The sequence below is a fragment of the Ruditapes philippinarum genome, unplaced genomic scaffold (genome assembly GCF_026571515.1).
Source record: "Ruditapes philippinarum isolate M1 unplaced genomic scaffold, ASM2657151v2 ctg1170_1_1_1_1, whole genome shotgun sequence".
NCBI lineage: Eukaryota > Metazoa > Mollusca > Bivalvia > Venerida > Veneridae > Ruditapes > Ruditapes philippinarum.
In genome coordinates, this window is record NW_026860620.1 from 170746 (window position 1) to 183231 (window position 12486).

Sequence of the window (12486 nt, forward strand, 5' to 3'; positions counted from 1 at the left end):
TTAAAAGATACGTCTCGGTGCATCCTTTTTTTCCATTAGTATCTGACCCCGGTACATGTAGATCGCCTTGTGTTACAACATTCAAGGCAGATAACCTTAGAACTGTTAAAACTGAAAGTATATTAATTTAAGAGAAATAGTCTTTGGGAGCTGTACACTTATGCGATTTCTCCCATTTTTATGCCAAACTTTTAAGTGACAGAAATAGAATGGTTCAAAAAAAGGGATAACATAGACATGAAAGTTGTTAATTTGTGTCTTAAAGTCCGAAATGCTATTCAATGAAAACGGCCAAGGGTCTCAAGGCTTGAATGAATAATAACTTCTTTCTTGGGTGTTATTCGTTTCAGAACCGTATATGTATGATTTTTTGATTTAACTTCCTTCTTTGTACGTTACACAAAGCCTGGTGCAACTGACAAAACAAATCAAGTTAACAACTGATATCAAACATCAACTTGAAAGTTTCGTTAATTCATACAAACATATTCTTTATTGTTGACGAACGCAGAGAAATTTGTTTCATGATAATACCGGAACACATTTTTCAAAAAGCAATTTATTTCAGATCTTATTGATTTGTTACAGTAGTTCTTTACCGAAATAGCTATAGTCTAAAAGAGTTAAGTTTGCAAAGAAAAGTTACATATGAATATCATGCATATTATGCAAATGACTACAGTCAATATTAACATGTGTAAGTATATATTATTGATTTTCCTTTACATTGAAGAAAGCTTTAAGCTTATTGGGCAATCATAGGGTAGCACAGAACACGCTTCTTAATTATGATAATTCTATATTAATTGCATTTTTGTGTTTCATACGCATTTGCTGTTTGCGATAATGTAGTACATGTCTATGTATACTTCCCTGCATAAATCGATGTATAAAACAAAATTTAAGTAAATCCAAGCTGCCATTTTCCCTCGCTTAAACTAAGCATTTTGCTGCCTTTGTTGATAGGACCCTTTCCAAGACTTGGTGTTCATAGAGCTTCAGAATGCAATGTAATTCGCCATCGTGCACAAACCTTCAATTTTTAAATATCTCAATTCGTGAATTTAAAATCTTGACAACTGAGACCCCTTGTGAACAATGGAACAACTGCTAGAAGGTGCAAATTGTAGACTCGGTTTGATTGAGTCTGTTTAAAAGAGATAATTTAAGCTGCAACATTGTTCACGCTCCCCTACAAAGGAGTCTCACTATCAATTTCTCCACCACAGGGTTTGCTGAGTTTTCTCTCGTTTGTTATCAATGTGGTATACCTGTTTTGATAGTGCCACTTATCTTTTTCCTACAGAAAGGACAGTTGCGTATGTTAGCTGCACATACAAAACAGCAAACTAGATGACCGCATGGTAAGAAGGTAACTTCCATCTGTCTATCCAAACATATTTTACATCTGGGCAACTCTCTAAGCTGCTGGGTTTCTGGCTTTAAACACGTAACATCTGCAAAAAATGTATATACGAGCATACATATAAAAATAAAACAAACAAAAACATACTGGTATAATATTTGTATGCTAAAATATGATACATGTACCAGTATGTTTTTCTTCTAAAATATATTCTAAACGTAATTAAGTTGAAAATATTATAAAATTTAATTTGACTCTTGAGATGTGAATTATACCTTGACAGTTGGTAGATGTTGAAGACCCGGTAGCTCCCGCAACAGCGTCTGAAGATTCTAATGGGGCACATGCCTGCGGCTGAGCCTGGTCGTCTGAAGTTTGGAAGATAGCTTGTGTTCAAAATTGTTGGTCAGATGTACATATTAGATTTGGAATTAACAATCTTATTCATATATACAATATAGTATTACTACAAATACCTATTAAAGACAAAAATAAAGGGATGTCCGAAAACAATTTAACCAAATAACTAAAGAATCTGAGAATACGCAGGAATCATGCAAAAGCAACATCGAGTCTGTGCAAAACTATGTCCGAAACGATTAACAAGTTAATTAAACGGACCAAAATATTATAATACTAACTTCACACACATTAGTAACAAATCAAATTGAAAACAGGATAAGCGCATACGGCTGTAATGATCTTTATACTTTAACCAGCATTAGATGTGTTTTCTCATGAGAATGACGACCTTACTCCGTTTTGAAGGCGACTTTTGTGTTTTGTCGATATTTTGATAGGTACAAAAAGGCAATTAAACGTTTTAGTTTTGATATCCCGCATTCCTTATAAAATTTTCAAAACAAAAAGTATAGTGGCGGTATGACGCGTCGGACTAGTAATCTAGAATCGTTGGTTAAAACCCTGTCAGGAGCGAGTCATATTTTTCTTTAAGCAAGAAACTAACACCCATTGCTGCACCCAAGTACAGATTGGTTACAAAAACAGACCAGAGAAGTGTGTCTATAAGTTATATTCTATCCTACACAATCGAATTAAGATACATCCTGTATGAGCAAATAAAATCGTATACATGTTATAGTAAAAGGAAGCAGATAAAACGTGATTCAGATACTTTTTCATGAGTTAACCAGCGTTGCTTCCGTGCACCATACACGAAAATCGCGTTACCTCGTAAACATGCCGTAAGGGATCCATGTACAATAATTTAATATATTCGTTATTAAAAAAAACACCCCTGCGTTTCTTTATACACAGTGTCAACACTAACCTCTGTTATTTCTTTGTTGATCTAAAGCCCATGTTACTGCTTCACTGAGCATCACATCATACTGCCCTACAATACAATGAAATACAAAGAAATTATATATAAATATGAAATATTTATAATGTCAAATTGCAAATTGAAACGCAAATAATATAATAGTCTTGAACTGCAATACGGTATACCATCCAATATTATCATAGACTTTAAATACAACATATACCAAATGCACATTCAAATAGTGCAACAGAATTCATAGATTGTGCATACCAGAAGTTTGATTTTTTACTGCCATAACTGCAAGCTTCGCGACATCAGATTTAAACCCCATATCCTCCATAGCTTGTATGATTCTTCTGGTCATAGGATCTGTTAAAATACAAGCACCAAATTTCTTATTAATCATATGCCCTGACTTACATAATTTTACTTGGTTTCGCTGCTGATATATAGTGATACCAAATATATGAATATTTCCGAATCAAATTAAAATTAATTACATGATATACCAATCTAACAGACACTTCCCTATCAGAAGATCACTGATACAATCTTGATTTCAAATAGTCTAAATTATATGCAAATACTACCTTTCACATATATATAACAATTGTATTTTATGTTTTGATCTTAATATTTACTATCAATATGTGTTGTAGACATTTGCAATAAACAGTTCAATGCTGCAGAAACAATTTCCCCGATGGTAGTTTCCTGTGCGGAACCCAACAGTTCCTATGTGCAAGTTTTTTGAGCGGGAATGAAGTCAAGTTAAAAATGTGTTCTCTGAACGGTGTTTTTCATCATATATTTTAGTATTCAGAATGGCAGAATAGTTATTATCTGTACTAACCCATCACTCCTACTCCTGTCTTTCTTTGAGTCTGTTCTCATGTCTTATCTATTAAATAATACCTGTAGGCTGTACAATTTTAAACACTTCTTGAATTATTGCACTTTTAAGCATGAGAACATACATAAAATAACGTATGATTTTGATTCTCAAACAGAACTAAATTTGGAAAAAATAACAAAAACAAATCAAGCAAAAAACAGCATGATAATTTTCAATCAAAGAGTTTTAAAAACACTTCAAATACTTTAAAAATGCAAAATAATTCCATCATAAATGCGAATAAATAGTTAGATATAAGGTATGCTATCATAATTTAAAAAATAAAGCCTTTCGCTCCCAAAAGTATTGCCTACCTGTTCTTTTACACTTGTAATGAATTTACAATGTGGAAACCATCGTAAATGTTCCTTCAATGGATCTCCTGTGAGAAAATAAAGAGACTTCTGACTAGGAAAGATGTCATTAGAGTAATGACAACAACTTAACAAAATTTTTGAGTCAGTGCACAGCCATTGTATAAAGTGTACAAAACCTATTTCAAGTGTTTATTTTAAAAGTGGCCCTAATAAGTGGCCGTGAAACGGTGCTAATAAGATGTTTATTTATTTACTTATTTATTTTGTAATTTTATTGTCATATTATTTTTAAATGAATAATTTCTTAAATAGGCTGTGCACTAGACTATTTTTACCATACAGTGTCATGGCTATTTTCAAAATTGGGAGGTGCTGGCTCACTCTTAATTATAAAATAGAGTTTATGATAGTTATCTTACTCTTTCTTAATTCTTGGGGAGTTATATTTGTGTAAAATTATCAAATTTTGGAATATTTGGGTTTGATTTTGGAAAAGTTACCCATCATAGGAAAATTACTATATCTTTATAAGTTTTTAATAAATTCTTTTTGGGTTTTCTTATTTTATTCAATAAGATATGTCTATTAATAAATACTGTGGTTTAATTTTGATTAGTATATTAGATTTCAGATCATAGAAAGTTAAGATACATGTAAAATTTTCTTTATTTTAGTACTTTGGTGTTAAATTTGTATTAATAACCTATTACAGGTAGAATGCTGTTATATTTTCATTTATTAGTCAATTTGTTTAGGAATTTTTCTGTAAGTTTTGTGGATGTATCTTTTAATAATTAAAGATGATTTGGGATGGGTTATCTACTCTATTTCATTTTATTGTAGGTATATTTAAATCTGTTACTAAACCGGTGTCAAGGGACTAAAGTATGCAAACTGGGTCCCTATTAACCTGTTATTGTGAAGTTATATTACCATATAATTATGGTTATATATAATTTGGTAATATATCTAAGATATTTGATTATGGTTATATATATTTTGATTGAATAATTGTGTTACCTGAGGGGGACACGGGCACATTTCAAGTTGATTTATTAAATTTTATCTGTTAATTTACACTCAAGGATAAATATCTCAAGAGCCCCATATACATGGTTATGATGTTGTTTCGGGGGATTTAAAATATTTTTTGCAGTAAATCCAAGCCCCACTGATCCAATGCGACCCACCAATTCTTGCCGCTGGGCTGCAAATTGGGGACATTCGATCAGTAGGTGGTCAGAACCATATCTCACTCCACATTGTGGGCTGGTCGGGTCAATTTTCTTAATGTATTGACCCACACTACCAGGTAATAAGCTTGAGCCCAGCCTTAGCCGGCTAATGATTTTATCAATTTTGGAATTATTTGAATATTTTATTGGTCGTTTAAGGCTGACTGTAGTATTTACATGTTTGATTTTAGGAAGATTATCATTTATTTCTTTTTGCCACTTAGATAAAATATGTTGGCGTATTATGGAATATATTTCAGTGGGGGAGAGTGGTATAGGTTCTGTTACACTGCTGAATTTTAGGCCTGCTTTGGCCGCCATGTCCGCCTGTTCGTTACCATAGATACCTATATGTGCTGGACACCAAGCAATGGTTACCAATTTACCTACATTTAGGCATTTATTGTATAATATATAGATTTCTTGTAAAAGTTCTGGTCTTGACTGACTATTATTTGATTTCAGTGAGACCAATGATGATAGAGAATCAGAGAAAATGACAACTTTATTGTGATTGTTGTCATTTATCCAGCACAAAGCATTCCTAATTGCAAGTAGCTCAGCCGTATAGAAGGATGTTTTATTTGTTAACCTGTCAATTTTTTCATATTGCTGGGAAGGGATTACTACGGCTGAAGCTACTTTGCCAGAGTCCGGGTCTTTAGATCCATCTGTGTATATGTGTGTTTGACCTGAGTATTTTTCATAGTATAACTGTACTTCTGATCTTGCGAGGTGCGGAAGATCAGTTTTGTTCACTATAGATGTTAGATGTGTATCAACTATGGGTGGCGAAAGGGTCCAGGGCGGAACCGCAGCAGGCCGCCGTTCAGCAATGTCAATACCTTTAAGGCCGCACCCCTCCGCCAGAAGGTCAGTACTGACCCCAAAGGGAAGGGCAGGGTCCTTAAACTTGGATTTACAAAAATAACCTTCCCCTAAAACACCATGCACGGGATTATTAGTCTTATTACTTTTAATCCGTGCATAGTATTTTAGGGTCTGTTCCTGTCTTCTTAAATGTAGTGGTGGTATACCGGCCTCAAGTTCCAGGTCTCGGGCTGGGGTGGATCCTAGGGCCCCCAGGGCCAACCTGAGAGCAGCATTTTGGATACGGTCTAATTTATTAAGGAAGCTGGGGCATGCACTAGAATAGATTTGTGCTCCATAATCTATTTTTGAACGTATTAAGGATTTATATAGTAGTAAAAGGCTATTTTTGTCAGTGCCGAAATCTGTGCCTTTTAACATTCTCATGACATTTAAATCCTTTTGACACCTGTTGACCAGATCTTGAATATGTTGCCCGAAAGTTAATTTTTTGTCCAAAAGTATGCCTAAAAATCGGGCAACTTTAACAAATTGAATTGGTGTACTGCCTAAAGATACGTTCAAAGTGTGCTCTTTTTGATTTCCAAATAAAATTGCTACTGTTTTTGTCTCAGAAATTTGAAATCCCTATTTTTTTGCCCATCCCCATAGAGAGTCCATGCCAGCCTGTGCACATTGGGCTAGTTTTACCAAATTGGACCCTGTCTTCCAACAGCTTGAATCATCAGCAAATTGGCTAATAACCATACCAGAGCCAGAGAGAGCCTCTGGTAGACCATTGATTATTATAGAAAAAAGCAACGGTGAGAGGATCGAGCCTTGCGGAGTGCCCCGCTCCACAGGCTCAAGGTCAGACATAAACCCTTCTACCCGGACCGATATCTTTCTGCCCTCAAGGAAGGACCTGATATACTGGAAGCAAGATCCTGTCACTCCATATTCTTTTAATTTAAATAATACTCCGAAATGCCATGTTAGGTCAAAGCTGCAGTAAGATCCAGAAAAATTGCTAGCACTGAACGTGATCTGTTTTTTGCATAGGTCACGTCATGCTGCAGTCGAGCCAGCTGATCCAAAGTGCTCCTGCCCTTTCGGAAGCCAGATTGAAAGGGGTTAATTATATTATTTGATTCTAGTAAATGTTCTAAACGTGCCTTGACCATTCCCTCAAGCAATTTCCCTGAGTGAGATGTAAGGCTTATTGGTCTGTAAGATTTTGGTTCATTTTTATTTTTGCCATTTTTGTATATAGGAATGACAGTGGCCTCCCTCCAAGCATTGGGGTATATTCCCTCAGACCACACCCTATTGTATAGCCTTAACCATATTTCAAACACACTGTCTGGTAGGTGCTTGAACATCTGGTAAGAAAGCACATCCTTGCCCGCGGCAGAATCTCGCCTCGCATTTAAGCAAGATTTAAGTTCCGAAAGACTGAATTGTAAATTAAGAGGCGAGTTATCTTTCCCCGGCTCATAGACCGATTCCTTGTTTTGTGACTCAAACTCTGCCTGATATTGAAGAGTTTCCGGTAACATGTTTGAATCACTGGAGACCTGTTTGTAGTGCTTAACAAGGAATTGAGCCTTTTCTAGAGGTGTTTTTGCTATATCATTATTTAATTTTAATAGTGGTACAGGATTGGAAGCTTCACCTTTAATTCTATTAATTTTTTGCCAAAATATTCTTGCACTACATTTTGTAACTGAGACAGTCTCACAAAATTCTGTCCAGTTCTGTTTTTTAGCTTCCAATATTGTTTCTTTACATTTTAGTTCAGTTTGTTTGAGATTATTGAAATTTTCAGGACTTATATTTCTTTTTAGATTATTTAAAGCTATTTTTCTATCCTGTACCACTTTCTTACATTCATTATTCCACCATGGGACATTGACATAATCTAGATGTTTTGGATAGTTCATTGTTTCCATGGCATTCAGACGGTAACTTGTGTGCATGATGCTACTTTGTGCCTCTGTGTTACATCTTTGACGATTGTTTTCATGTGAAGAAACAAATTCGGAGTTTGAACCGTAGCCTGTTTCCTGGTATGACCCTGTAAAAAATTGAGTTCTCTTGTAAATAAATATCTGTTCTACAGTCTTACATGTAAAAATAGGAATGATAGAGATATGTCAAGTAAGTGAAATAGAGAAAATAAGAATCCCTAAAGAAAGCCCAACACGTCAAAATTGAAAATGTTGCAGGCTCGGTTTGATTGAGCCTGTTCATGGACGGTACTGTCAATTGCAAACTACCGTCCACGCCCCCTAGCACCGGCTTAAGCAGAATTCAACATTTAACATGAACTGGTACAGATTTGAATTTTGAAACATCTGCAGATGTGTTCATATGGCGGTCATCATGGAACCTTCAATGTGACACGCAAGTGCCATTCGATGAACAGCGACATATGGTCCCCAAGTAAAACAAATGCGTGTGCCCTTAACGAGAAAACAATGGGCGGAACTAAATACAAGAAACATGGCAATGCCAATACAAGAAACATGGCAATGTCGTGAAACCAGGTTTTCAATTATCACCATTGTAGATAAATATGTTGTATTTGAAATACAAATACAAGCAACAATCAATGTAACTTTGTGCGATGTAAAACATGAATAATGTAGGAGGAATTGCCACAGAAGAAGTGTTCACTATATATTCTGTATAATAAGGAAAAAAAAAACAAAAAGGTCAAAAATAATCCAATCACAAAACCCCGACAATATGCGCCAGGGAACTTGATGACAAAGCTTCTGTGAAAGTTTAAACAAAATTCATTGAGAAATGTATGACGAGTTCAACACAGAAGAATTTGTTCACTATATAGTGATAATTCTGTATAAGGAAAAAACAAACGGCCATAATTAGGTCAAATATTACCCAATCACAAAACCCGGACAATATGCGCCAGGGTACTTGATAACAAAGCTTCTGTGAAAGTTTGGTCAAAATCCATTGATAAATGTAGCAGAAGTTGTGCACAGTAGAAATTGTTCACTATATGTTCTGTATAAGGAAAAAAAACAAAGGGCCATAATTAGGTCAAATATTATCCAATCGCAAAACCCCGATAATATGCCCCAGGGCACTTGATGACAAAGCTTCTGTGAAAGTTTGGTCAAAATCAATTGAGAAATGTAGGAGGAGTTGCGCACAGAGAAATTGTTCACTATATTTTCTATATCAGGAAAAAAAACAACAAAGGGCCATAATAAGTCAAATATTAAGAGATTAATACACGGCAGATTAGGGCCGGAAGGTGATAATCGGCCCGCAAAATGAATAATGGCCCTGAGGGCTTCAGCCCGAGGGCATTATTCATTGCAGGGCCGATTATGACCTTCCGGCCCTACTCTGACGTGTATTAATGTCTTTAATACATTTTGTAGATCTAATTAAAAAAAAAAAAAAAAAAAAAAAAAAAAAAAAAACAACAACAACAAATACTTTGAAGTTTCTTTCGTTGAAATTCTTTGTCTACACTTCTACTGTTCTGTACTGTACAGTACAGAGATGTTTACTGTTTGTGTGTTCAAAGCAGGGGAATCTAGAAGCAAGTTTTATTTTCATTTTTTTCGGAATGAATTTGTCGTATTATTTCTTCAAATTTCAATAGTAACAAAAATGTGTTTGTACTAAATACGCTAAAGCTCTCATAATTAAAATAAAGCGATTCGTGCTGACAACCTACTTTCACTTTTACAGTTAAATGTTTGGTGACGTAAAATATGACGTCATTGTTTCAGTTTGTGCACGTGCACATGTTCTGCGGGCTGATAACTAGTTCTCGGCCCCGGGCCGCAAACTCATAATAGGTCATGTGACACTCATAATCAGTTGAAATCATAGGCAATTTTGTTACTATATATAGTAACAAGTGTATTAATATCCAATTGCAAAACCCCCATAATAAGCACCAGGGCACTTGATGACAAAGCTTCTGTGAAAGTTTGGTCAAAATCCGTTGAGAAATGTAGGAGGAGTTGCGCAAAGAAGAAATTGTACTCTATATATTCTATATGAGGAAAAAAAAACAAAGGGCCATAATAAGGTCAAATATTATCGAATCGCAAAACCCCGACAATATGCGCCAGGGCACTTGATGACAATGTAGAGAAATGTAGGAGTTGCGCACAGAAGAAATTGTTAACGCCCGCCCGCCCATCCGCCCGCCCGCCGACATACCTCAATCTAATAACCAGTTTTTTCCTTCGGAAAACCTGGTTAAAAATGGAATTTTGGAAGGGATCAGAGGTTATGAAGCCTGCATATATAGAGAATAATAGGTTGGTGCCGTGGATGGAGAAAGTTTATCTGGCAAGGCGGAGGAATTTATTTGGTGAGCCGAAGGCGAACCCAATAAATTCCGGAGCAGAGCCAGATAAACTTTCTCCATCCACGGCACCAATCTATTATTCTATTTATCCTGTCACCGTTTTTTTAAAGAAATTTATTTGGCAAACTACCTTTAATCACACTATCTTAAATGTTTCTATATAAACAAAGAAGGCCCTTATTATTCTACTGTCCTAGGATGATAATTTGGTCTTAACGGTACATGGAAAAGTCCAAAAGCGGGGTTATCTTGATTATTATCCGATATCGTAAAAGTAAACACTTACATATACTATATAGCATTATTCTTACAGTATCGTTGGTGTATGTCTGTTATGGCTCTGCCGGTAGATCGAAATTGTTGTAACTTAAATTGTAGTGTTTTGTACTCATAGGTTCGAACCCCACGTAGTGCCATTTTATAACCACAGTTTTTTCTTCTTGCTTTGTTTTTTATCATTATTATTTTTTATATTTCATTTTCCCTTTTGTTTTCTTCTTATAATATATATTTTATAGTATATATATTTTTTTATTTCTATTCTATTTTCTTTTTGTATTTTTTGAACGCAGTGTAATAAAATATTCGATCTCATATTCATGTATGTATATGAAAAAAAAACCGGTCAAACTTGTTTTCTGAACAATTGACTGTTCTGAGGTAAAAAAAAATGTGTCTTACCAGTAGTCGAACTTCTGCCTGTACGGGTAAAACACATTACTGACACGGTTGCTCTACCTACTGCGCTAACAAGACATATGATAACATGTAGTTTTATTTTCATTTTTATAGGTTGTGGCATTGATCTGCCTAACCTATTTTTCGCATTGTTATTGGTCTTTGTTATGTAAACAAAGGCTCAAGTTATCATCCTAGGACAGTTTACAACAATGCACTCGCCGTTCTTATTATCTCCCTTGTGTATTTTCACACAGACGCTTGGGGGTCAGATCCTGCCCCCCAACGTGATACGCCCCTGTAAACACTCTACCAAAACTATTTTAATATTTAAACACGAATTGTACATCTGTTACAACGATAAAAATGGTTTTCAAACAATTTTTACGTATATGAAAAAAATACCGTAGGATATCTGACCCCAAGCGTCTGTGTATTTTCACATTGAGAGCGCCATTTTGTTTGAAAAATGTGATAAATAAAAACAATTTTTTGTCGAATTTTGTTGTGAAAACTATCTAGAATGAAAGAAAATGGTCTAACTAAGAAAATGAATTCGAACACCAATATCTTTTATTCAGTCGTTAACGCTGTACAGACGTTTAAAGTATTGTTTACGTGACGTCACAATGTAGCGCCAAACAGCACGTACAAAACAATCAAATCAAGTACGCTATTTTAATATCGCAAACGAGTTAAGTTTTACATTTATTTCACTTTTAATACTTTCGCTTGAAAAATTATAGAGTGAAATAAAATAAACAAACACAGTTTTATCAACGTTTCCAAAATTCGTTATTGGCGACGCCGGTGAGCGGCGTCGTCTATTATGGAACGCTTTTTATTTTTGCCTATGGAAGGAGCTGTTATTATTAGCAGTTAATTTCATGTTGTGTAAATTAGTTTTATTTTGATTCGTAAAAATCAAGTAAACAAATGTGTTGTTATATTTGTATTTAATAACTTTATGTAAAAAGCATGTGCATTGTGATATTATTTTCACGAAATTGCGGGTTAAGTTTAACAGCTTGTCCCTTAGTTTTAATGACAATACTAAAACCCGGATTTCGAATATCGTTGTGGTCTAGATTGAGGCCGTATCATTTATACATTTTCAAAATTTTCCTACAAGAAGAAAGTTCACCTGCAATTGAGTATAAGGATAGGTAATGAAACTGTTGTAAACGATTATCCTATTGATTATATCCTTATTACATTTATCTGTTGCGCAGAATGGTTGTTTTTACAAAGTGTACCAGTATCCGGATGTTGAAAGCTATCCGATTTTCTGCAATTACTGCTGACACATGGCCATCTATTTTTTTATGAATACTTTACCATTAATTTGCATGGCTTGATAAAATTGAACCTGCAACATTTCATAATTTTGCTGTTTATCGTGTTCTTTTGGGTTTCAGGTTTTCTTTATTTTAAGGGGAAGTAACTTATGTTTACTAAATTATTTGTTCTTTTCTGTCTATCCACAGGAACTTGAAATTATATCACTATTAACGATAATATGCAAAATATACCCCCT

General features: G+C 34.8%; 1 protein-coding gene across 1 annotated transcript; it reads right to left on the bottom strand.

Annotated features, from left to right (window-relative positions):
* Positions 1-539: 539 nt before the first annotated feature.
* LOC132712794 (E3 ubiquitin-protein ligase MYLIP-like) lies at positions 540-3537 on the bottom strand. The gene is made up of 5 exons (XM_060695231.1): positions 3505-3537; positions 2922-3020; positions 2658-2723; positions 1642-1734; positions 540-1457 (listed from the first exon to the last, which is right to left on the bottom strand). The coding sequence occupies exons 1-5, from the start codon at positions 3506-3508 to the stop codon at positions 1258-1260; spliced, it is 462 nt and encodes a 153-aa protein (XP_060551214.1). The 5' UTR covers positions 3509-3537; the 3' UTR covers positions 540-1257.
* Positions 3538-12486: the final 8949 nt, after the last annotated feature.